A 26,536-nucleotide genomic window follows, 5' to 3' on the forward strand; every position below is an offset into this window, starting at 1 on the left:
GTGTGTGAGGGTGTGTGAACCCAGGCGCAGGAACAAAGCTTGTCCTGGGACTTGGAGGAGGAATGGGGCAAAGAGAAAGGGCCATGCGGGCAGTGCAGGGAGATGTTCGGGGTCAGGGGGCTCCCTGGAGCCTAGTGAGTCAAGGGTATCTTGGCACAGTTAGAGTCCGTGGCATGCCCCGGCCATCTGCCACCAAGGAAAATAACACCCACACGGTACTGAGCATGGTGGCAGGAAGCATCTTACCCTGTCTGGGGCTTCATTTCCGGATCTGTAGAAGGAGAATGTTGGCCGCATGTAGAAAGCTACCTTTCCACAATGAGGCTTTCTGGTCCTTTGTGCAGGTGAGAGAAGACGAGGGGTAGTGGCCGGGCCCCATCCTGTTCCCTGAGGTTTGTGGGTGTGTATGTATGTACATGCTGTGTGTGTACACACTGGACGTAGGAGTACGATTCATGTAGACACAGTATAAGTGTGTGTCCAAGTGTGTGTATACACAGCCTGTACGTAGACTTCCACTTAAACAGATGCCCGTATGGGTGTTTTGTCCCCCAAACCCTGAGTCTCCTCTGGGCATAATCCATACCCTGGTCAGTCATCTGTCTGCTATTCCGAAAGAGTCCAGACCAGAGGATCTCAACCCTATCTGCGTCTTAGAATCTCCTGGAAGCTCTTTAAAAAACCCCAGTGCCAGGGCCACCCTGGACCAATCAGAACCAGAATGAGGCCCCGGTGTTGGCATTTGAAATCAACTAGCCAGTTGACTAGCTGTGACTCAGTCACAGCTGATCCTCAAAGTCACAGATGAGGCACAGGCTCTAACCCAGGCCTCAGGTGATTGGGAGCCCATAGCCCTGCCTCCTGGGAGGGGCTGGAGGAACAGCTGGACATGGGGACACCCTGGCAGGGGAGCAAGGATGGGGCCCCCGAGCTGGAGGCTGCAGGTGGATACTGGGGACCCCTCCACCTTTGGCCTCTCAGGTCCAGGGTTCCCCTGGAGCAGGTGGACCTGCCCCCGTAATGGCCTGTTGACCTCATCCTTCCAGGTTGAGAGTGACGCTAGTTAGACCAGGATCTTCTAAAGCCAGGAAATGGCCTGAGCTTTGTGGCAAGCAGGTCTCCAGGCCCTGCTGGAGACGGGTGCTCGTGGGGTGGGGTAGTGGGCAAGCAGGAAGCCTCGGACATTCTCCTGCTTCAGCAGTGGGCTGAGCTGGTGCCCAGAGGCAGCTGTTGACCTGTACCTGGTCACTTTCCAGGTCTGGAATCCAAGGGCACAGAGACGGTGTACAGTGAAATCCGGAAAGCTAACCCTGGTGAGTGAGGGCCCCTGACTCCCCCAGCCTGGGGGCTGCTTCCCCCTGAATCATCCGTGGGGGCTTAGGAGTGGGCAGAGAGAAGAAGGAGCGAAGGAAGACAAAAAGGAGTACTGCCCCTTACACCGAAGTTGGTGACATGCCACCCCTAAAAAGTAGCCATGTGTTACGTGTGCTGTAATTTAGTCAATGCACGCGTATTAAGTGCCTACTGCATGCCAGGGAAACAGGACCTCACACATTCATACCCAGCTAATGGGCAGCTGAGCTGGAGTGTGTCCTGGCGCCACTGTGTGCTCACGTGACCCCAGGAGAAGCAGCATGGCCCCACCTGTGCTCAGGTGCACCCGGGGCGCCTCACCTGCCCTTCCCCCCGCCCTGCCGCACGGGCCCTGGTGTGCGGTGGGCGCCCAGAGTTCGTAGACAAAGTCAGTGCTTTGCTTTCAAGACACTGGGTAGCTCAGTCTTTCTGAGAACATGCTGCCTGGGGGTGGGGGGGTGGATCTGCTCCTTTGATTCTCCTTTTCTTTGATGCTGGACCCCAGTTCAGTCCCCATCTCCACCACTTCCCCATGAAGAGCTTCCCCCAGGACTGAGCACAGTGCCCAGGCAGACGTGGAACTGGGGAAGCTCCCAGCAATATCATTTTTTGTATCCTTATTCTATCCCATTCTGGGGAAATGAATGGAATACAAAGACTCCTTTTTAAATTCTGAAAATAAGTCACAACCCAAAAGGCGTGATTCTGGGGGAAATAATCACTACGTGGATATCTTGCCTCAGACCTGTATTTAAGCGGATTCTCTGGGAAGCGTTACAACCGGCTGGGAAGCTTCGGGACAGCCCGGCTACTCTGAGCGGGCTCCACGACCGGTGGCCGTGGTGGTCTCGGGGGGAGCCCAGACCCATGAGAACCCGAATCTTCAGAATCGGACCTCTAACAGACTCCCAGATATTGCTTACACTGCCAACATTTGAGAAGCACTGTCCTCACCGGAGGAGACGCACATTTTAGCTGAAAGAGGGATCCCCCCTTAGTATGTTTTTTCAATGTATTTGCATGGGTAGGGCAGAAACTCAGCCCCTTGTGGAGCTTGACACTGACTGATTTTTCAGAAACCATCTCCTGGGGCAATTTTTGGTTTCAGCATCTCATTTTGCACTCTCAATACGTTCAGAGCTAGCAAAATGCAAATTGAGAAATAAATAGACCTTCTCTATTTTTCCAGTGTCACAAAAATCTAGAGCTCCAGTAGGGTTCACACGGTCCTGTTGGGTAATTGTGTAAAAACACTCCTGCTTTCCTCGAGGTCCCTGAGATTGTTCACTTTTAGTTGCTTTGGTTATGCAAAAGGATTGAGCCTGTGTTACAATATCTCTTTAAATCCTCACAATAAGTCCCATTTTACAGATGAGGATACTGACGCATAGAGCGGTTAAAACACTTGCCCAGGTTCACACAGGAAGCAGGTCCCCAAACTGGCCCACCCCGGAGCTGGATTTCCACACTCCTGATCATGGGTCAGGGAACTGCACTGCCTTTGGTCTCGGGGAAAGGAAGCTGATGGTGTGTGGAGCCCGCAGGGATTCCCCCCAGAGGGATCCCCCGCACAGGAGACCCGCAGGAAGTCTCGGGGTGTGCTGTGGCCTGAGCCTGCTGCTGGAGACCCTTTACAGCTGGAAAAGGCCACGCCCAGTGTGCATCCTGAAGGGTCTGTGCTAGGCACCCCGCAAATTAGACTGACAAAAGACAGATTAACAGGAGAAAAACAAAATGATGAGAAACTGCAGAGTGGTTAGAAGTGGGGGCTTATTTAGCAAGTTAACCAAGAACAATAAATTTTTTTTGTAGATGCTTTCTGCATCCGTTGACTGTCATTTGCCTCCAGCTCGAAATAATCCTATGCCAATGTGGCGTATCTGGGGGTGGCATATTGTGATTTCCTGTATCTGCTTTAGGGCAGCTGTTCAGATGGGCTCCCTCAAGGGCCCGGGGCTGGTTCTCCAGGCCCGAGTCCTCAGTGCCCCCGCTGTGGGAACCCGACTGCTCCCTCTGGCCTAAGGCAGGAACAGACCGTAGGACCCAACCCTGTAGGGACTCAGGGTGGTATTACATCTATTTTGCTGGCAGACATCTGAGCCCCAGTCCTGGTGCTGCCACTTGGCAGTTGTGTGACTTTGACCAAGATGCCTAACCCCTCTGAGACTCCAGTTTCTTCCGCTTAGATTAAATAAGAAAAGGGGGGAGATGGTACGAAGTACCCCCTGCACCAGTCCTCATAGTATCCAGTGAGTATCCAAGGCCTTTTAGCTGAAAGATGCCAGAGAAACTTGAGCCCAGGCAGAGACCAGAGCCGTGTCCTGACTCACCCCACCCCAGGGTGCTCCCCCTGCCCCACCTGGGCCATCAGGAGTCCACTGGGGCTTGGGCACCTCTGTTGTCTGGTCTCTGACCTGGCAGCCCGTTCCTGCCCAGCGTTTGGGGGGTAGAGAGAGCCCTGGGTCTTGTAGCCAAAACCACAGTGCTGCCTTGGAAGCCTGTGCTGGACCCTCGCTGAAGAGGCTCCGTCTTGGAAACCTCAGAAGCTGCTGAGCATTTCCTGCTCAGCTGCTGCTTCCCAGGGCGGTAGGGCCCCCCCCACCCCCAACCCCACCGAGGCTGCCGGCCTCAAGTCAATTCTCTTCTCTTTCTTTTCCTCTTACTGTCAGATGCCACTCTATGTTCAATCCTCAAAACCATCCTAGGGGGGACGGAGGCCCTACTACTATTCCTGTTCTGCAGATGGGGAAATGGGCCCAGAAGTTAAATAACTTGTCCCCGATCGATCCCACGGCCAGTGGTTGGCAGAGTAGAGATTAAGAGGCAGGGAGCCTGGCTGCAGAGTGGTGCTCCTCACGTTTCCTCTCCATGCTGCCGAACCCATGGACTGCATGCTGCTACATTTTCCAGCTCTCTGTTTGGCTTCCCATTATCACTGGTTTCCTTAGAGGCTTCACCTCTATTAAGAGTAATAGCCTGCATGGTCTGGGTGACCCTGGGTGAGTCGTGGAACTTCTTGGGACTCTGGTCACCACCTTTGTGAAATGAGGGGCATGGGCCCGAATCTAGATGGATTGTTCTCCAGGTCTGTTAAAACACAGATAGCATGGTACCACCCCCCTGAATTTCTGATTCAGTAGGTCTGGAGTGAGGCTAATTTGCATTCCTCACAAACTCTCACAAAGCGAGGCGATTGGTCTGGGGACCACACTTACAGAAGCCTCTTCTAGATGCTTCCGAGTTCCCTTCTGATTATATCACTCAAATTATGTTCTGCTTCTTGTTTGAAGAGGTAGGGTCTTTCTCATTCCCCAGCAATCTTGGAAGGATCACTCAGGGTTGGCCAGCAGAGAGAATCCTCCAACATGGGTACATGCATGTGGGCGTGTATGGGGGGGGGCGGCGGGGGTTGGGGGAGAAAGGTGACACCTAATAAAATAAAGGCCCTGGGGAGGTGGGTCTCTGGACAGGCCAGTGAACAGGCTGCGTGCAGAGCTAAGTCTTCTCTAACCTTTCCTTCTTAGGTTTTTATTCTTCCCACCTTAATTTCTCAGTCCTCACCACCTTCCAACCAACAGCACTTCAGGGCTGGCTATTTTGGGAAATGGCTCACAGGGCGTAGTTCTGGCTCTTAAGCCCCCTTTTTTCCCCTGAGTGATACAAAGGAAAACTGCTCCTCTAGATAAGCTAAAGGCATGGGGCAGGCCTGCCTCCAAGGAGCAGCCCCAGGGCAGGGCTCTGGGTAGGACCAGCGCCCTGGGGACAGGGTGAGGAGTGGCGGGCATCTGTAGGCGGGGGGAGGAGCCAGGTCTTCGCAATCTTGGCTTTAGGCTCCAAGCTCCTTGGCGCGTGCGTTTTAACTGTGACAAAAATATACATCACACTTGGCACTTTAATCACTTTTAAGTGTACATTTCGGTGGCATTAAATACATTCACATAATCGTACAACCATCATCACCATCCATCTCCAGAACTTTTTCATCTTCCCAAAGTGAAACTTCATACCCAGTAAACAATAACTCGAGACTCTCCCCAGCCCCTGGCCACCACCATCCTACTTTGCATGTCTGTGAATGTGACTAAGCTCAGCGTTTTTATGTCAAGTGAGGTGGTTGAATGGATGCTTAAGTTGCCTTCTAGTTAGAACATTCAGAGAGTCTCGTCCTGGCAGCTGGAAGTAACGGTCATTTGTCTATGCTTTGGTTCATCCTGAACCATTCCCCTGGACGTGTTGGTACCAAGTAACTTCTAAGAGTTACTTCCTAGGTCCCTTGGAGCCAACCCTAATCCTTTACTCACCCTTAACTCCAAGACCCTCTAGGTATTTGCTTCTAAGCCTGACTTTTCCCTTCAAATCTGAATTAAGTCATGGATCTCAGGGGCCAGCTCACTGTGTTTCTGCCATGTTTGTGTTGGCTGGACTCCACCTGGATGGTTCTTTGCACTGTAATCCTAAGGGGAACACCCTAAGCGGGAGATAGAGGCCTGGGGTTGGGTCTCAGCCCTGCCCTTATCCAGTTGTATGACTTGGCTCCTGCCCCTCATTTCTCCCTCAGTTGTTAGTTTCCTCAATATTCAATAAAATGCCCCTGACCCTCGTGGAACTGCTACAGAACACTCAGTGTTCTCAGGAGGGTGTGTTGGGGGTAGGGGCTAAGCGCTGTAGTGGGCAGGTGGGTCAATAAAATGGGTGTGAGGGGGCATCTCTTCCAACTCAGTGTCCCCTGCTGGGTCATGGCTGTGGTTAGGTCTGCCCTTCTGTTGCAAGCCTACTATTTTGTTGACAGAGAGCTAAGCTAACGTCTTGTCCCAGTCCTTAACTCAGTCCGGGCAAGGAAAACCCTGATCTTGGAGCTTTTCCCCTTTCTAGCTATTAGGGGATTCATTACAACACCTTAGGGAAAGAAGGAGAGGGGTTCTCGGCACTAGGAAATTTACTTCTGAAAGAGACCACACTGAGAGAAGCCTAAGGAGGAGGGAAAACAAGCCCTGGAAAATAGCCAGCATGGGGTTGAGAAAGAGCTTTTGCATCTATGTAACCATCAGCTGGCTTAGGTAATGGAGACCATGCAGATAATTTCTCATAGTTTAGATCTGCAAGCTTGAGCACTTGAGGTTTTTTTCAAGTACTTATTCCTTTTTCAATGATTTGCCTAAGGTCAGGTTTGCAAATCCCAGTCAGCAACGGGGGCTCTGGTTATGGCTTATGATCTGGCTTTCCAGAAATGGGAACAAAGTCTGTTTTTATGTCTCTTATTAAGCAGTAATGTAGGTAGTCCTAAGAAGTGAGTGTTTAAGAAAGCCATACAGGTTACAATTTGGTACCTTTCTCTGTTAACACTTCACTGGAGCCAATTTTTACCCCCATCACCAATAACCTTGGACTTTATGCAAGGTAATGTGTCACACATCTGGGTTCTCTTGATTTAGATGGTGGAGTCCTCCCAGGGGGCTTGTTCATAGCTTTGGTGCTCTGAGGTGCAGGGTGATGTGGCATCAGAAGCCCCCCACCACACCCCCAAATACCACCCCCCTCCCCCCGGTCTCTCTTTTTACCTGTCATCAACTTCCCCTTTCTCTGACTAATCCAGGGAAAGGTTTGATTTTCTTTTGTTCCCCTTGCTCTCCTGGTGACAGGAACTAAAAGGGAGGCATTATAACTGGGCGGGGACCCTCTCCAATAAAGGCATGACCACCTCTGGCTTTCTCCACAACTTCACTCTCAGCCTGGCTGAGTCTCGCGTGAACTGCACTTTCTGGCTCACCAGGAAAGTTTGTATCTTTACTCTGACTCAGCGCTTGACATTTTCTAGTGCTCCAGCTTGTTCTTTTTTTTTTTTTTTTAAGATTTTATTTATTTATTTGACAGAGAGAGACACAGCGAGAGAGGGAACACAAGCAGGGGGAGTGGGAGAGGGAGAAGCAGGCTTCCCGCGGAGCAGGGAGCCCGATGCGGGGCTCGATCCCAGGACCCTGGGATTATGACCTGAGCTGAAGGCAGACACTTAACGACTGAGCCACCCAGGCACCCCATCCAGCTTGTTCTAAAAGTACTTCATAAAATGGCTTGCAGCTCATCCAAAGCAAAACCTATTAATGTATATTTACACTGGATTTTAAAACAGAAGAGCAAAGTGGTTTACTACAATCAGCAACACAGTCAAGTTCTTCCCTGTGAAAGAACTCAGGTCTAGGATGACATTTCCACAGCTTGGAGCACTGGTTCTCAAGGCAGGAGACATTTTGGTTGTCATAATTTGGGCAGGGGGCGGGGGGTAGAAGGGGTACTATAGCGTCTAATGTACGGAGGCCAGGAATACTGCTAAACATCTTACAATGTACGGGACAGCCCCCCCAAAGAAGGATCCAGCCCAGGAGCGCCTGGCTTGCTCCGTTGGGAGAGCATGAGACTTTTGATCTCAGTGTCATGAGTTCAAGCCTCACATTGGGTGTAGAGATTACTAAAAAACAATAAGTAAACTCAGAAAAGAATGATCCAGCCCAGAATGTCAATAATGCCAGCATCAAGAAACCCTGGCTTATAGGAATTTACCTCCTATGAGTCTTCCAACAGGAGAGCTGGTTTTCCTCTCTAGATGCTCGTGCCCACCTCGAAAGGTGTCCTGAGCACATCCCACCTGACAACTCCAGGCCCTGGGAAGAGATGCCGAGTCCTGCTCCAGGGACTAACCTTTGCGTTTGGGTCAGACGCTAACCTATACCTTCACATCCGAGTATCTGCTCACTCAGCCTTCACCTTCTGCTCTCTCTTTTCCTGGTGTTCCAGATGTTTCCAAAGGGGGTAGAAATTTAATATACTGAGAGTAGCTGTCATCAAGAAAGAACCATAGAACAGAGGGCCTCTCTGTTGCAAGCCCTCTGGGAGGGAGAGAAGAGCACTTGGGGGTCAGTCCCCACCCATCCTGTTTGGTCCAGAGCGAGCCAGGCCAGCGGGCACTGCCAACCCGGCCCCAGGGGACTGTTTCCTACTTCAGAACCCAAGAGGGTAGAGAAGTACTCTGAAAAAAAAAAAACTGGTACTACTCACCAGATTCTATTTTTTTAAAAAAGATTTTATTTATTTGAGAGGAGAGAGAGAGAGAGCAAACAGGGGGAGGGGCAGAGGGAGAAGCAGGCTCCCCCGTGAGCAGGGAGCCTGACACGGGGCTCGATCCCAGGACCCCAGGATCTCGACCTGAGCTGAAGGCAGATGCTTAGCTTAACCGACTGAGCCACCCAGGTGCCCCCACCAGATTTTATTTTTGTGGTGATTGCTCTATTACCAAAAAGAAGCAGAAACTACAAGTGTGCATAAACCTAGGGTTCCTTCAGTACTTACCAGCATATTTGAAGTTTTAGTATTTTATATTCATATTGCTTCAGGAAACACAGCCTGAGGCTCTTTCTTTCTTGTGTCTGATTGCAGAGCCCCTGGGGCTTAGGGGGAGTGGGAAGCATGGGGTCCTTCGGGTCCTTCCAGGTCAGGTTTGCGTTGGAGGTGGGAGTGCCGCCCGGACCTCACCTCAATGCGTGGAAGTTTACACAATGGCTTGACTTCGCGGTCAGGCTGATTCATCCATTTGGCCGTTGACGTCTGCCTCTGGCCCAGCCAGGACAGAGAGGGGCCCCTGAGGAACTTCTGGCCCTGTTCCCTCTCAAGGGGACGCACAATAGAGCTGTGATAAGACAGGGTTTGAGGGGGGAAGTGGACTTTTGGAAACAGGATATTTTTAAATTAGAAAAAGAAACAGAAGGGTTGTGGCCCCCGTTGTGACAGGTGGGCTCTGAGACTTCCCCAAACTCAGAAGGGACTGGGTTTGAGGTTGGGCCGCTGAGCTTCTAGAAACTGAGGCCCCTTGGAGCACATCCCTCTAGTAACACTGAGGACTCGGAGGGCATGGGTGATGGCCCTCCTGCCGTTACCTCCACCACCTTCAAGGATGGCGACCATCCCCCACACCCACATCTCCCTTCGCCAGGCAAGAAGCCCCTGTGGTTTCTCTGTCTTCGGGTCTGTGTCCATAGGGGCTGTTTGGGAATCAGCCCCAACCATGTGGGCCCCTGCCCATTTAGAAACTGCTATTAGTGGGGGCCTGGTCCTTTCCAAAGGGGAAAACACAGCCCTCTCTTGCCAGTGGTAGCGAAAACCATCTCCAACACAGGCGGGGACGGCACACCCTCAACTCAACGTCTCGCGTTCTCGGTGGCCTTCCTTCACCTCACTCTGATCTTCTGACATTTGGCCAGGCCCATCTGAAGCACGGCAGCCCGGCAGGGGCAGCCAGGCCCTCTGGCAAGAAGCCAGTGTTGAGACGAGGCTCTTCGGGGGAACGGGGAGACCATGCCATCCCAGACAGCCCTTGGGTCCTTGGGCCGTATTTCCCAAGAGCAGTGGGTGATGTTTATACCTTCTGCTCCCTTGATCCCACTCCTGGGAGTGGACAGATTAGTATGAAATATGGAAATAGCTTTATTGGCAAAGGGGATATGGCAGCACTATTTAAAATAGCAAAAACTTGGAAAGAGCCGAAATTTTTAAAGTAAGGGACTGGATAACAATTGCACATCTACTGAATGATAATTACGTGGCTACTACCAGTTAGGTTTAAGAAGGCGCCAGAGAATATTTGTAAAATCGTGTTATGTAAAAAAGATAGGCTATAAAATGGTCTCTATTGTATATCAGAACTCAGAAAAAAAGCCTCTTGAGAGCAGAAAATCACTGGAAGACAAAAGCATCAGCAGGGTTTGAATCGGCTGAACCACCTAGGCGCCCCCACCAGATTTTATTTTTGTGGTGATTGCTCTATTACCAGAACGAAGCAGAAACTACAAGTGTGCATAAACCTAGGGTTCCTTCAGTACTTACCAGCATATTCGAAGTTTTAGTCAAACAGAGATCATGTTTATCTGCTACTTTTCTTCTCCGTAGTTTTCAGGGCTTTTTTCCTGAAATAACATGTGGTACTAATTTAACAAACAAACAAACAAACAAACAAAAAACCTCTTTAAGGGGCACCTGGCTGGCTCAGTGGAGTGTGTGACTCTTTTTTTTTTTTTTTGAAGATTTTATTTATTTATTTGAGAGAGAGAATGAGAGAGAGCACATGTGAGGGGGGAGGGTCAGAGGGAGAAGCAGACTCCCCGCCGAGCAGGGAGCCCGATGCGGGACTCGGTCCAGGGACTCCAGGATCATGACCTGAGCCGAAGGCAGTCGCTTAACCAACTGAGCCACCCAGGCGCCCGAGTGTGTGACTCTTAATCTCAGCGTCATGTTCAAGCCCCACCATGGGTGTAGAGATTACTTTAAAAAAATAAAATAAAATCTTTAAACTGTTTTAAATGTCCAATGAGCTGCCGAGGATTTTATATGCTTGTCACATGGGACTACAGGGTCCAGAGGAAGCTGTCTTGTGGGCAAAGGAGCCATCCAGCTGAGCACCCAGTGAGCCTCTGGCTCAGGGGTCTCCTTCTGCATCCCCCCCACCCCTTCCTTTTACCACAGAGTTCCTGAGATGGGTTGGGGGCAGCCTAAGGCACTCTGTGTGTTCTTACCTCCATGTTATCCTTTGTTTTGCAGATTTCATGGAAAACAGATATTCTGTAAGTACACATTTCATTAACATTTTTTAAACAGTCCACCAAACAGTGTAAAATTTCCAAACTCACCCAGATTCTGCATTCCCACTAATTACACCCCTACAGCAGCCTTTTCTGTTTTAGACCAGGAGCCCCAGGCAACTCGGAACTAGCCTGGGACAGTGAAGGTTGGTCATCAGGCTGGCTGGGTGTTCTGGGCCTGTTGTGATTTCAAATATTCTCTCCCACTGTTCCATCATTACATCTCAGCCCTCCTGTGAAGGGATACCACCCCCTCCTCCCCCCCACCGTCACCACCACCATAGGACTGGGCATGTAGGGCACTTAGCTCCCCATGAGCAAAGTGCACATTTCCTCCTAGTCCAGGTTCAGGCTTTGGAAGTGAGGCAGACTGGGGGGTGGGTGGGGGGAGTATGCTTGAGGAGGGGAGATCCAACAGCTCACTTAAACTTTGAACTCTGAGAGCCTACGCCATCACCCCAATACACCAGGCCCTCTGCTGTCAAGGTCCTTGACCCAATGAGGGAATTAGATGAGTTAACACTGATGAGAGAGCAAGGTGATCATAACTCACGAGACGCTATGGAAATGCGGAAGAGAGACTGGCCTGGTTAGTGGTCTCCTTCCCAAGGAAGGTGTCGCTGGGATGGGCCATGAGGAATGAGTCTGACCACAGCAGGCCAAGCAGCTCAGAGTGGGAGGAGAGAAGGTGTGGGGGACAAGTGCTAGGAAGAGGTCAGTTAGGGCTTGCACGCAAAGGACTCCAATGCCTCGATACAAGGTTTCACTCTGTAGGAAATTGAGGATTTATGAAGCTGTTACTTGGCAGAGGGATATGTTTTTTTAAAAATGTAGAGGTCCAAGTTTAAATTTTGCCAAGACCTGTCTCCTCCTGTCTTCCCATTCCTGACCTCTGTACGAACTACCCAGCAGTGCAGGGGTTAACTAACTGGGCAGCTAGTACCTTGAGAAATGAGGAACTGCTTCTTTAAGGTCTGGGAAGAACTCTCTGCAAAATTGCTGGTAGCCCTTCCAATGGGCCCCCTGGCTTCCTTTGTTTTGCTGGAGTCTGAATTCTTATAAAATAGGGAACTCATTACGCCTTTGCCGGCAGGAAACCACTGACATTCTTTTTATGGAGGAAAGCTATCAATTTGAGGAAAAGGGGAATGAAATGAATGTCTTTTTCTTAGCCTAAACCCACCCAGACTCCTGAAACCAGAGACTTGCATTGGAAGGGCAGGGGGCCCAATTTATAGGTGAGAAAACTAAAGGCTGAATGAGCAGAAGAGCCTGGCCAGGGTCACCCAGCTAGGTCATAGCAGAGCCAGGACTAGAACCTATGTCCCCGGACTCCCTGGCCAGTCCACGACACAAGACTCCCTTGAAGAAGTGACATCACCATTCCAGCCATCACAGCCTTGAGAGAGTGGAAAGTAAGAACTTTGCTCCACGGGCAGTGTGACCCAGATAAAGAGATGCTCTCCAGCTACAATAAACAGAGCTGTGTCCACCCAAGGCAGGTCTGCTGGACCTGCGGGACCGACTTATTTACTTTGTCTTCAATCCAAACGGCCTCTCTGGACAAAGGCTCTAGCTCTGGGACAGATAGAACTTTCCTTTCCCCCAGAAGTTGGCCCGTGGGTCCAAAAGTCTGCTCCCAGGATGCTCCTGAGAGCTCACCCACAACCGGACCTGCTCTCCAAAATAATAAAGCCTTTTGGCGGGAGCTCTGGGGTGCCCAGCCGTTAGGAAAGAGATTTGGAATCTTTAAGCGAATGCATTTTGTTTATAAAAGCGGCAGGTATAGTTTTGCTAATAATCAGCTGGTGAGGGTCAGGAGAAAATTAATTGAATTGCCCAGCAGGGAAATGGGAGGGGATTTCCTTCCTGAAATCAAACCTGGCGATCATTCCCAGTTGTTTAATGGCCGTTGCTTCTGAAAACACACTGGAGGAAATATCTTAACAATGAGATAGCCACTTAGCCAAATACTAATTTAGTATTGTTTGACTTGCTTCAATGGCACATTCTGACTTCATTTTTCCTCTGCCATTTTTGCCTTGTTTATAAATTGTGTTTGTGGCCCAGGCAGACAGATAACGCAAAAGAGAACACCTTGTACTTAAATGAAAGGGGGTGAATCTGGACCTTCCTGGGGCTCGGGATCTTGCAGACAGCCTTGCCTTCTTATTGCAAAAAGGCAGCTCCCAGTCACTGCTGACCTCCTTCCTTCCGGGGAGCCAGCCGGCCCCTGGGCCGCGGTGGGACCTGGACTATGGGCGCCGGCCCTCCAGCTGTCTTTGTGGTGATCCTGTCCTCCTCAAACTAAGCTTCCCAATCTGTAAAACGCTGATGGTGAGACCAACAAGAAACACTACCAGCCACCCATTAGAAGGGTCTTAAGGGTAAAATGAGGAACACGTGTGCAAAGTATTTTGCAAACTACCATATAAATGCGGCTTGGTTCTCTCTTTAAAGTCCTTTTCATCACTCTGGCAGTATGAGGTATGGATGGGGGATTTACATCACTTAGCCCTGACATGCCTCTTCACAGGATTCAACCAAAGCCAGGCTTTGACTTAGGAGCCAGAGACCCTCCCAACCCCCCAAACCTAACCTTTCCCTGATGAGCTATTCGCTAGCCATGTCGCTTTGGGCAGATTTCTTAACCTCTTGAAGGCTTTGTTTCTTCATCTGTAAATTGGAGGTAATAACCCCACCCCCCAACCTGGTTGTCGCAAGGATTAAATGAGGATCTAGCACAGACTTGGTTTATCGGAAGCACTCTATAAGGGGCACATTCTAGAAGCAGGAAGTAGAAATCCCAGGGGTGTAGAAATCCCAAAGCAAAATGACCTTTGAGAGTGTCCATACCATGTTCTGGCCAGAAGTGGGGCGATTTCATGGCCGTACTTGGGTGGCTGACAGCTGGCCTCTGATTGAAGCACCGGGAAGGACAGGTCTTGGATGTGAGCATGTTAACCTTTACTTCAAGGTCCGGTTGCCGGTAGCCCAGCCCTTTCCATCCGCAGTCCTCGCCTCGCCTGGCGAAGGAGAACGGAGGCGTCTAGGGAGGGACTTGGTCTGGGGCCTGCAGGGAGGCTGGACACCAGGGTCACCCCTCTGGGCAAAGCGGAAGAAATGAAATGAAGGGAGCTGCCAGGGCTGGCAGGCATCCAGCCTCCTGGGGCCGACACTGCTCTCTTGGCCCGCTTGCCAGGGTCTCTGCTGGCAAAGGAGGAGGCAGAGCCTGCGCCTACCAGCTGGAGCCCTTTGGACCTACATCCTGTTCTGAGAGGCTCCTCAGACGTGGCAGGGCCAAAACAAAACAGGGACTCGACCTAAGCGCCACCCCCCCCCCACCAAGGAGCCCACCAGCCTGGCCACGGGGCTCCCAAGACCCTGGCTAATCCCCACAACTGCCCCCACGCTGGCCTCCTTGAGGCCCCCCCGTGGCAGGGTGCCCTGTGCTCACAGAGGGGCCAGAGTCAGGGACTCATTTGCCGCCTGCGCTTCGGGGCCCAGGGCCCCTCTACTCTAGCATTTCCCATCTGCTCCTCTCTTTGCGCCTTTACTACATCCATTCGTCCAAATCTGCCCCACCTTGGAGGCTGGCTCTATGATGCCTTCTGTGAGACCCCGGGGAACTCCTGGAGATTGTTGGGAACTCTTCCACGTGGCTATAATGTAAAATTCATGCATCCTCAGTAGAGATAACAGTGCTTGGGTCGGAGGGGGGTCCAGTCCCTGGTGGATGTGTAGGTATCAAAAACACCATACAAAGCAGTTAGAGAACACAACAAGATGGCAGATGGAATCTTTTTTTTTTTTTTACTTTATTGTGCAAAATATACACAACAAAATTGGCCACTTTAACCATTTTTAAGTGTCCAGTTCAGTGACATGAAGTACGTTTGCATGGTCGTGCAGAAGCTACCACCATCCACCCCCAGAACTTTTTCATCCTTCCAAACCAAGACTCTACCCATTCAACACTAACCCCCTACTTCCCCTGAAAACTAGAGTTTTCCTTTCTGTCTCTATCAGTTTGGCGACTCTGGGTACCTCATGTAAATGGAACCACACAACATTTGTTCCTTCGGTGTCTGGCTTCTTTCCCTTAGTAGTGTAGTGTCTTCAGCGTTTATCCGCATTGAAGCCCTTCGACTTTGCAGTTAAAAAACAGACCTAGAGGGGCGCCTCGGTGGCTCAGTTGGTTAAGCAACTGCCTTCGGCTCAGGTCATGATCCTGGAGTCCCCGGATCGAGTCCCGCATCGGGCTCCCTGCTCGGCAGGGAGTCTGCTTCGTCCTCTGACCCTATCCCCTCTCATGTGTTCTCTCTCTCTCATTCTCTCTCTCTCAAGTAAATAAATAAAATCTTAAAAAAAAAAAAAACAAAAAACAGACCTAGAGAAAGTTCATCTCATGGGAGAGGCAGACCTGGAACAAGAAGCCAGGTCTCTCTTAACTGTCCTAGTCTCGCTCTGTGGGTAAGGGGACCCCACACCCGGGCCACAGCCCCAGGTGTACAGTGGGGGCTTGATGGATGTTCAGATGTGCGTCATGCCTCCAGGGAGCAGAGCTGGTGTGGACAGAAGGGAAGAGCGAGTGTGGCCAGGAGCCGGCCCCACAGGGTGGAGGTCCCGGCTGAAGACATCACTGCTTTGGGGCCTTTTTGAAGGGCTCTCTGCAGTTCTGCAGTTCTGCATGTCTTTCCACCAAGCCCGTCTTCAGTCCTGAAGGGTGTAACCATAGCTTGTCTTCTCTCTTGTCTCTACAGAGAACGGATGGCTCCCTTGATGGAACTTAAGGCTGTGGGTGTAGACACTCCTCCCCAGGGGGGACGTCCAACATTCCAAGAAGAGCAGATGATTCCTGTATTCCAAGAGCTCTGTGCACTTATTTATGAACCTGCCCTGCTCCCACTGCACATAGCAGTTCCTCAGGCCATCTCACCAGTTCTTCATCCATCTTACGACCTTGATGTGGGGCATAGAGAGATACAGAGGGGCTGGTGAATTCCCACCCGCCCCCCGCCCCCACCAAGTTGGAGCATCCTCAGGAGTGGAGAGCTGCAGGAGGTTCAGGGTCAACAGGCCATTGGGATATTTTGAAACTTGAATATTTTATCTTGTACAGAGATAAAGAACTTTTCCAAGTATCTTCACATACAGAAACCATTTTTGTTTTGTAGTCGATCACTTCCAGTGAATGGCCTGGCTTAGGGGCTAATTTTTCTCTTTGCCTTTGGTCCTTCAAAGGTCTGTGGTTCTGGGTAGTCCCTGTTCCTTGGAAGGTACACAGCACTGACCAGACAACTGCACCCTGTTCCCTCCGTGACCTCGCCTGCCACAAACACGAAACCAAAGCTGCCTGGGAGCGAGCCCTTTGAGATGCCAACTTGAAGCTAAGGTTCATTCTGGGCAATGCACAAAATAGAAAATGACATTGGACGGAGCACAGATGTTCTTAAGCTGATTTTCTATACCCTTTCTTTCTTTTCCTCTACCATGCTGAAGGCTGCAAGACAGGAAGATGTTGGCCTACAGCAGATACTGTTTTTAATAGAAAAACGAAATGCATATTTTTCTTACTAATTTTTTTTTTATTTATTCCTTGCTAAAGAAATGGTCTCCTGAAGTCTTAAGATGTTTCTGACGGTGTCTTGAGTGGGTGGACGAGTAGGACGAGTAGCTGCGGCCATTTTGCGGTGGGATTTCACTAGGGAGCAGACCTAACTGAACCCATTTCCCCCAGCCACCTCAGTGACACAGCTGCAAGGTTTTGTATTAAATAAATTTGATCTTTACTCTTCACGGACCTGTGAAATGTTACCTTCTAAGAGGCCGCACGCATATAGGATATCTGTAGTGCTCGAGGACTCCGGGCCTTCTGAAGTCACAAAGCACCAAGCAGGTCTTATCAGCCGGTTGTCTCCCATGGGCCCAGGGCCTCTGGCCTTCGTTGAAGGCAGGGCCAGACGTAGTCCGAGTGTCAGTCATTGAGTCATTAATACCCATTGGCTGGTGCTTCCGTGTTTGCTTCCCAAGCCAAAGCCTGTCAGGCTATCCCTGGCAGATGGGGTTGCCAGGTTGAGCAAAAAACAACAAAAGCCCAAAACATTCAGAATGTTCAGTTAAATTTGAATTTCAGGTGAACAATATATTTTGAGTGTAAGTATATCCCATGTAACATGTGGGATGTACTTACACAGTACAGTTTTCATGTATCTGAGATTCAGATTTAACTAGGTATCTCATATTTTATCTGGTAACCCTACTGGCAAACCCTCTAAGCCAGCCTCAGTGGCCTCAGACCAGACCTCACCGCCCCACAGGCCGGGTCCCCATCAGAGCCCCCCACTACTGGGCCTGAAGGCAGAGGGAGCCACAGAGTGCGTGTCCTGTCTCTGCCACATGGCGGCTGCAGGAATGTGAAGGAGACTTTTAACCTCTGAGCTTCAGGTTCTTCATCGCCACAATGAGGAGATTGGAATAATGGTTCTTAACAGTTGGAGGGTTTAGACTCCTTTGAAAATAAGATGAAAGCTATGGACTCACACGCACACATGCACGTATACACACACAAAGTTGTATCACAAAAATGTCATTTCCCGGGTTCCAGGGCCGTGGACTCAGGTTGGAGGCAAAGGATGAGATGGTCTGTAATGAACTTCAGTTCTGATGGTTGAAGTGTTGATGATCTGGGAAGAGCCCAGGGCCACCATGTCAACTCCTCAGTCCCTGCTGTCACCAGAGCCACTGCCCTGGAAGCTGGGATGATCCTCTGCCTATTGTTTATGACTTATTTATGGAGCATAAGTGGGTTTTTAATTGTTTTTCCCCTCTTATCTATATTTCTGAGAGGGAAACCATACACACACATACACGGATCTTTCATAGTAGATTGAGTAGCTAAAAATCTCAGTCCAAGATCTTGGCTCACCTCTCTTAACCTGATGGCATAACCAAGCGTCTAAGCCACAGATCTTCACTGAGGAAGAACCTCAGTCACCCTTTCCAGAAAGAGATTGGTTTTCCTCGGTGGTCAGGGCTCCCTCTCGTGTCCTCACATTGTAATAGGTCATTAAAGGACTTAGCACTCCTTTGCAAACACGTGGAATTTTTTCCCCTCTTCAGAGGATCCTCAAGAGGCCAGTCCCCCATTTCAGGAGCATACACTGAACACTCCATCAGCATTAACCGATCAACTGTATTCTCACCCCCGACATAGACGCAAGCTGGGCGAGGTGACTCCAAGGTCAGCATCCATCAAAGCAGTGGTTTTCTACCAGGGAGATTTTGCCTCCCAGGGTCACTGGGCAGTGTCTGGAGACATTTTTAGTTGTCACAACTGGGTGGGGTGCTGCTGGCACCTGGTGGGGAGAAGCCAGGGATGCGGCTGAATGTCCTACAATGCTCAGGACGGTCTGCCATCGCAAAGAATGATCAAGTCGAAAATGCCAGCAATGCCTGCATTGAACCAGCCAGTTATTCATTTGTCTCCATCATGCTCTGTTTTCCCGACACTGTTGGAAATAGGCCAGATTATAAGAATCACTTGGCTCCTGCTCTTCCTGGAACACACAATCCAGTAGAGATACAGATGAGGAGAGCACCAATGTCAACAGATGGGACAAAGACAGCAATGGAAGGATGAGGAATGAGCCAATGGGGGCACCAAGAAAGGGCTCCTAACTCTGAATTTGGGGAACCAAAGTGTCCAAGAGGAAGTTGGGTCTAACCAAAGACCTGAGGACAGGTAGAGAGGGTACTGGGTGGAAGAGGCGGGGTGAGCATGGTTGACAAAGGGGGAAAGTGGGCTAAGGCCCCGAGGCAAGGGAGAGGATGGTGTCCTCAAGGAATAGCAGGAGGACAGCCTATTGGCCCCAGGTCCTTTCCAGCCCGAGGATCAATCAGTCCTCTTCAAACAGCCACCATTGTCCTCTGAAATTTCTGCCTGGCACCGCACTGGCCTGACTCAATCTTTGAGAGTCTTCAGGAGAAGCTTTCTGAAAGTTGCTCAGCCAGAACTCAGCTCCTGAGCACAGTTGTTTTTTAAGACCCTCCATGTGTGTCATTAGCATGTTGAAGACAAAATCTCTGCCATAGACCAGATTCCGCCCTTGCTCACCACTGTGTGGCTCAAATGAAAAGGTGAACTGCAGGGAAATGGAAGCCCAGCTCTTAGAGGATAGTCTCCACAGCCGGGGCCCACAGGGTGGGGGTGGGTAGGATATGGCAGCTGTGACCACCCCAAGAGTAGGGGCAAAAAGTTGTGAGAGTATGCAATTTTCTGGAAGAGAGTCATAGCTTTTATCAGTTTCTCAGAGACAAGGTCCAAAACAAGGTTAAGAACTACAAAATAATTAAAAACTTGTGTACGCTCCATATGATTTGATGTCTGTTAAAAACCCCAAAAGAGGGGCGCCTGGGTGTCTCAGTCAGTTAAGCACCTGCCTTCGGCTCAGGTCATGATCCCAGGGTCCTGGGATGGAGACCCTCGTCGGACTCCCTTCCCTCTCCCTCTGACCCTCGCCCCTGCTTGTGCTCTTGCTCTCTCTTTCAAATGAATAAATAAAAAATCTTTAAAAAAAAAAAAAAAGGAAGAAAGAAAACAAAACCAAAAGAGTGGTTAACCCATTTCTTCTCATGAGTCTACTTTGTGGGCAGTTTTAAGTCCAATATCCCCAGAGGAACTTAGCTCACCTTGAGATAATTGCTCAAAATAAAGAAACAAATGGTGATTTCAGTGTTAGAAAGAGACAGCCCTCGTTCCTCAAAAGTAATAAGCTATTAGATTATTTTGGTAAAGCAAAGAAATAGGCAGTAAATTAATTTAAAAACTTAATAGTCCAAAGTATTTCTAAAGCCTGAATTGTCCCTTCATACAAATTTTAAAACTCAATGGGAAAAAATTTGTATTTCAACATGAACTTTGAGAATAGAAGAGAAAAATGATTTCCATGTTTCCAGAGGATGAAGGAAAAGGCAAGTTGCAATAGGAGATTGGCTACCAGTTGACTCTGTGACCTTGGAGATGTCACACATCTTCGGGTTCTTCGCCTACAAAAGAAGGTGTATTCATTTTCTAGGGCTCCCATGGCAAATTATCACAAACTCTGACTTCAAGTAAGAAAAAATTATTCTCCCACTGCTCTGGAGGCCAGAAGTCCCCAGTCAAGTTGTCCACATACTCCCTCCAAAGGCTCTAGGGAAGACTCCTTCCTTGCCTCTTCTAGCTTTTGGTGGTTGTTGGTAATGGATGGTGACGCTTGGCTTGCAGCTACATCACTAATCCCTGCCTCTGTCACATGAGGCATTTTTCCATATGTATCTGTGTCTGTCTTCACATGGCCTTCTCATAAAGACACCAGTCACTGGGTTTAGAGCCCATCCTAATCCAGTATGACCCAATATTTACTATTTCCAAAGAAACTCACATTCTGAGGTTCCCATAGGTAGACATGAATTTCGAGGAGACATTATTCAACCCAGTACAGAAGGGATTAGACAAGATGAGCTCAAGTCCTTGCAGGTCTGACTTTCCATGTTTCTAAGATGCTCCTATAAATAGAAAGGTATGGCACCAGTGATTTACCCGAAAACAACATAATCTTTGGAGCCATCTCAGTCTGGGGTTTGCTCACTGTGCTTTGCTCCCTTGTGTTTGGTGTCTCCACCTCTGAAATTATCACTGTGTTTCTGTCTCTAACCTTCTTCATGTCCTCACTCTCTTCTCTCATCCTTTCCCTGCTTCTTCTTTCCTTTTCCCCCTCCATTTCATCCTTTTCCTTTCTCCCCCATCTGTGATTACTTGGCCATAATACAGAATTGAAGTTTATGTATTTCTTTTTTTTTTTTCCTTTCTTATTCCTTTATTTCACTGTGAAAGTTTTCCTTTAAAAAAAAACTGAAGTAAACTGACACACAGTATTACATTAGTTTCAGGTATACAACATAGTGATTGAACAATTCTGTGTATTATGCGGTACTCACAGCAAGTGTAGCTACCGTCTGTCACCATACAACACTATTACCATTGACTAAATTCCCTATGTTGTGCCTTTCATCCCTGTGACTTATTCATTCCATAACTGTAAGCCTGTGCCTCCCACTCCCCTTCACTTATTTTGCCCCTCCCCCGACCCTCTTCCCCTCTGGCAACCATCAGTTTGTTCTCTCTATTTATGGGTCTGTTTCTGCTTTGTTTTGTTTTTTGGATTCCACATATAAGTGAAATCATATGGTATTTGTCTTTGTCTGACTTATTTTGCTCAGCATAATATCCCCTAGGCCCATCCATATTGTTGCAAATGGCAAGATCTCATTTTTTAAGGCTGAATAATGTTCTACTGTTGATATATAACACATCTTCTTTATCCATTCATCTATTGATGGACACTTGGGTTGTTTCCATATCTTGCCTATTGTAAATAAACAATTGCTGCAATAAACATAAGGGTGCATGTATCTTTTCAAATTAGTGTTTTTGTTTTCTTTGGGTAAATACCCATTAGTGGAATTTCTATTTTTAATTTTATACATATATATATATTTTTTTTTTTCCATACTGGATGTGTAGCCTGATGCGGGGCTTGAACTCATGACCCTGAGATCAAGACCTGAGCTGAGATCAAGAGTCAGATGCTTAACCAACTGAGCCACCCAGGTGCCCCTTTTATATATTTCTTATATTTATAGATGAGTTTTATATTCTCATTTATTTTGAGAGTCAATGCATGGAATAGTTTCTATTTTTCTCTCTCTTTAGGAAAAAAAAATGCCTCCAAAAGCCTGCAAAGTTGTTTTTGGTTTCTGTCTATATTTGAACCATGGTGGATTATTTTTCCAAAGGTTTATTGGATTCATTAGGAAAAAGTCCCCAGTTGCTGCCTTACTTCCTTCTGATCCTGGGATGTGCTAGTTTTCCTGGAACCTCTTGGCACAGGAAGATCTGGTTTAGTGCCAGAAACTATTCCATTAGTTTCTGGTACAACTAACACTCTCCTTCTCAGAGCTCGGCTTGTTCAGGCCAGAATCTGCAGCACAAGAAAACCTCTCACTGTTGGGACTTTGAAGGATCCTGGGACTGGGTCCTAGGAAAAGGAAAAAGATGCATCAGAGAACCAGACAGACATGGTCTCTGGTACTTGTGATACTTTGCTTAGAGAAGTCATGCTTTTCAGTCATGCTTTTTAGGGGGAAAATGCTAAAATGTCGAATGTTCACAGTAATTATCCCTTTCCAGTGTTAGTGTCTACTCAGGAAGTGGATCCTCAGATCTGGAGAGCTTCGGAGTCATTGCAAAAGGTCCTTAAGTGCATAGGGACATATTTATATGAACCTACAAACACTAAAAGGTCAATTAAACTCATGTGGGAGCTTTTGCAAACTTTTTTGTGTTAAAGAAGAGTCCTTACACCTGAACAGGTTGGGAGCTATTGGTCTACTGTATTCATCTCTGAGTTTGTCCGAGTTCCTGTTGCCGTCTTGAGGTGACGTGCTTGTCCAGCCCTGGTAAGTATGCGTGTGCATGCACACACACGCGTGTGCTCACCCATAGGCACACACGCACATGAACAGCACACTAGAGAACAAGGATGCCCCAGCCCTGCCCCTGAACAGATCCTGTGCCAAGACCAACACAGGTGCTTCTCTCTGTTTTGTAGGAAGGTGTTGGCATATGAATATATGATATTTAAGTCAAAAAGTGAAAATCAAGACAGCCTGACTCCAAACCGTCTACATATCACTTTTGCTTATCAGATTTTACTCAACAAACACTGAGCATCTGGCTTGTGTGAGACTGCATATTCCATGGCTGTGCGGAAGATGCCAAGGTAAGCAGACGCCCCAAAGAAACTGGAGCCCACAAATGGCCAGCACAGACCAGAAGCCTGTTACAGGCCTCCCCAGCCCTCAAGGATGGCACCCCTTACCACACAGCAGGCTCATGACAAACCCAACCAGGTCTTCTCTTTCAAGATGGAAGCAGCTGATCTAGGTAATTGAAGCAGAGGGAAACCAGGCCGTTCAGGCAAAAGCCCAGGGTTTGATCAGTGCAGAACCCAGCACCAGATGATGGCTAAGGCAACTTGATACATTGCAGGTGCAAGCTCTGGGCCCTCTCACAGCCAAGGATTGTTAACATGGCATAGCCAATGCCAGGTGGAGAAAGAATAGTGTGTGTGTGTGTGTGTGTGTGTGTGTGTGTGTGTGTGTGTGTGTGTGTGTGATGCATCTGTGACAGGCAGAGGCACAGTGCGGTGGGGACTCAGTTGAAGACGTGGTCACAGTGACTTTTATTTTTAAAAAGCACCAGACAGAAAAAAATGCCTTGGGAAATATATTAAGTATATTAAAATATTTGTAAATCCTATATCTGATAGGGGACTCATATCCAGAATAGACAGAAAACTCCTAAAACTCAATAATAACAAAAACCAAACAACCTGATTCAAAATGAGCAAAGGAATTGGATTGATAGTTCTCCAAAGAAGATCTATAATTGGCCAATAAGCACATGAAAAGATGCTCAACATCACTGATCCTTAGGGAATGCAAATCAAAAATCACAGGGAGATACCACCTCACACTCATTAAGATGGCTTCTATCAAAAAAAAACCCAGAAGATAAAAGGGCTGGCGAGGATGTGGAGTTAATCGGAGCATTTGTGCCCTGTTGGCAGGAATGTAAAATAGTGCAACCACTACGAAAAACAATGTGGTGATTCCTAAAAAAAAATTAAAAATAGAATTACCACGTAGTCTAGTAATTCCACATCTGGATATTTACCCAAAAGAATTGAAAGCAGGTTTCAAAGAGATTATCTGTACCCCTATATTCATAGCAGCATGTTCAATAACTAAAATATAGAAGCAACCCAAGTGTCCATTGATGGATGAATGAATAAACAAAACATGGTATATACACACAGTGCGACATCATCCAGTCTTTAAAAGGAGAGAAATTCTGCAATATGTGACAACATGGATGAAACTTGAGGACATTCTGTGAAATAAACTAGTCACAAGAAGACAAATTAAGATTCCACTGACAGGAGGTACTTAGAATAGTCACAATCGTAGAGACAGAAAGTAGAAGGGTGGTTGCCAAGGGCTCGGGGGAGAATGGAGGGGGTTATTAATGGATAGAGAGTTTCAGTTTTACAAGATGGAAAGTGTTACGGGGATGGATGGTGGTGATGCCTTACAACATTATGAATGGGCTTAATGTCACTGAACCGTACATTTAAAAAATGGTGAAAGTGGAAACTTTGTTGTGTGTATTTTATCACACATGGTGCACACACATACACACACACAAATTTTTGGGTGCACCAGGCAGAAAAAAATGCCTTGGGAAAATTTTTTTTAATTTTATTTATTTATTTGAGAGAGAGAGAGAGAGCATGAGCGGGGAGGAGGGGCAGAAGGAGAAGCAGACTCCCCGATGAGCAGGGAGCCCGATGCGGGGCTGGATCCCAGGACCCTGGGACCATGACACTTAACTGATTGAGCCACCCAGGCGCACCCTGGGAAATCTTTAAATTAAAAAAAAAAGACCAAAGGTCTATAAGAAAACATGTATTGTTTGTTCATTTGTTTGAATATGTTGGCTAGATTTCATTCCCGGGTTTTGAAAGCGCATCAGCAGAAAACAGAGCAATTGTCCTTGCTTGGTGATGGGGCACAACTTCCCAGCAGCCAGAAGAGGTGAATTTGCTGTACGTGCGGTCTCTCCCTTTTGGACACATAATAAACCCTAGCAAATACGTTATGCAACTTGGAGAAACAGACGTTGCTTCTTCTCCTGTTCCTCTCTGCCCTAGAGATACTGGCCCTGGGGAGTTGCCTGTGGGGAAGTGAGAAAAGGAAAGAGATGGTTTGTAGGCAGAAACTCAATAAATATGTGTTGAACATGAGAAAATCCGATCCATGAATTGCCCGGGTTTCAATGTTGATCAAAGATTTAAGACATCAGATATTTGTAAAACATGTTCTTGGATGTGTTGAACTCTGCATTCTTCTAGACTCTCCAGTTTCCGTCTTTATTTTCAGTGAGAGCATCAGAATAGAATTCACTTGAGCCGTAAGAGCCAGCATGTGATTTAATGCCATACTCTCAGTCCCCACCAATGAAGGGATGGCATTCTTTAATTGTAACTTTGGGTGTTTTGTAAACATAGGCCAGCTTGGAGCCCAGTGGATGTTACACGGAGTTCTCCTGTACCAGTTCCTCCTGGAAGTGAGTCCCTGCTGAGTGCTCAGGCTTTCTTAGGTCAGACAATGAACACTATGTAGTCCCACGTGCTTCCTGTTTAACTCAGCTGCCAAAGAAGTTAGAGCCAAATCCTGCACCCCATTAGAGTAATTAACTACTGTCAAGTGCCTGTTACGTGGACTCCCTCTTCCTTTAGATGGTATCTCTTGCATTTTGATTCCTAACTGTTCCATTTTATATGACCTTTAATCTTGTCTGCTGCTTCAGATCCTTTTTGGAAAAGGCCTAAGACAAATAATAAAAATTAAAAATGTAGCTTCAAATTTAACTGATAGGAACAAGTCCTGTTTTTAAATTAGATTCACTTAGAAGACTAGGGACAATGTCCCTCCAGTCTGTGTGACCATGGGCAAGTCTTTATCTTGCCTAAAGACCTGCAGCTCACTTCTTCACCAGCACAATGAGGGGCTGGGGCTCTGTTATCTGGAAGGTTCCATGAGAGTGCACAGATATTTTCTTGGGCACCTACTGTGTGCCAGACACTGCTTTAGGTGTTTGGGCTATACTGGGGAAGAAAATAGACAATGATTCCTGCCCTCGTGGAACTTAAGATTCTAGCAAGGGGAGACAGAAATAAGCAATAAACATAATAAGCAGATTATAGGGTATGGGGGAAGATGGTGAGGGCTACAGGAAAAAGGATCAAGCAGATTGAAAGGTAATGGAAGCAGGGATGGGGGCAGGTGGTGGTATTCAGCAAGTATTTAGGGTGGTCTGGGCAAACCTCATTAAGAAGTGAGATTTGAGGAAAGGCTGGAGGGAACCAAGAGAGTTAGACAAGCAGAAGGGCATCTGGGGGAAGAGCATTGCAGGCAGAGAGAACAGCTAGAGCAAAATCCCTACTGTTTGGAGCAAGAAAGCCAAAGGGCTGGGGTCTAGGCAGGAGGACATGGGAGCAGCTTCCTTGCTGGTTATGGTAAAAAGTAAAAGTTGCCTAATTGTAAATAGATATGTTTGTTCACATGCTTGTTCTAAACCCCTGCTCCTCAAAGTGTGCTCTGCAGACCAGCAGCATCATAGTCATTCCGTGGCTTGTTAGAAATGCAGACTCTAGGGACCCACCACAGTCCTGCTGAATCAGAACCCTGATGAGCAATATCCCCTGGGGATTATGAATCATATTTGAGAAGTCATGCTCAAAAGAATAGAATCTTTATAGATATGTGGGCATTTTTAATATCATATGCTTTACCAAATAAGAGCCTTATCTGATTGAGACAAAGCGGGTTTGCTTGCCTAAAATTGTCTTTCCACTTGTGTGGTCCAAGGGCTGCTGAGAGCGCCACCTGGT

General features: G+C 48.0%; 2 protein-coding genes across 21 annotated transcripts in view; one reads left to right on the forward strand and one right to left on the reverse strand.

Annotated features, from left to right (window-relative positions):
- LOC102738999 (testis-expressed protein 2) overlaps positions 1 to 26,536 on the reverse strand; it is a 254,143-nt gene that overhangs the window by 163,097 nt on the left and 64,510 nt on the right. The gene's annotated exons all lie outside the window — the stretch shown is intronic.
- Positions 1 to 26,536, forward strand: part of PECAM1 (platelet and endothelial cell adhesion molecule 1) — a 79,015-nt gene that overhangs the window by 39,620 nt on the left and 12,859 nt on the right. For 4 of the 20 annotated variants that reach the window (XM_081804675.1, XM_081804676.1, XM_081804678.1 and 1 more), the window contains 2 exons: positions 1,257 to 1,313; positions 10,936 to 10,958. In XM_081804675.1, coding sequence (XP_081660801.1) covers positions 1,257 to 1,313; positions 10,936 to 10,958 — 80 coding nt within the window. Of the gene's footprint in view, positions 1 to 1,256; positions 1,314 to 10,935; positions 10,959 to 13,953; positions 14,821 to 15,739; positions 16,776 to 22,209; positions 22,231 to 26,536 lie in introns of those variants that run through there. The other 16 variants (XM_081804691.1, XM_081804694.1, XM_081804693.1 and 13 more) reach the window with 12 other exon arrangements.

This window comes from Leptonychotes weddellii, chromosome 15, assembly GCF_054177405.1.
Source record: "Leptonychotes weddellii isolate Sample4059 chromosome 15, ASM5417740v2, whole genome shotgun sequence".
Lineage (NCBI taxonomy): Eukaryota > Metazoa > Chordata > Mammalia > Carnivora > Phocidae > Leptonychotes > Leptonychotes weddellii.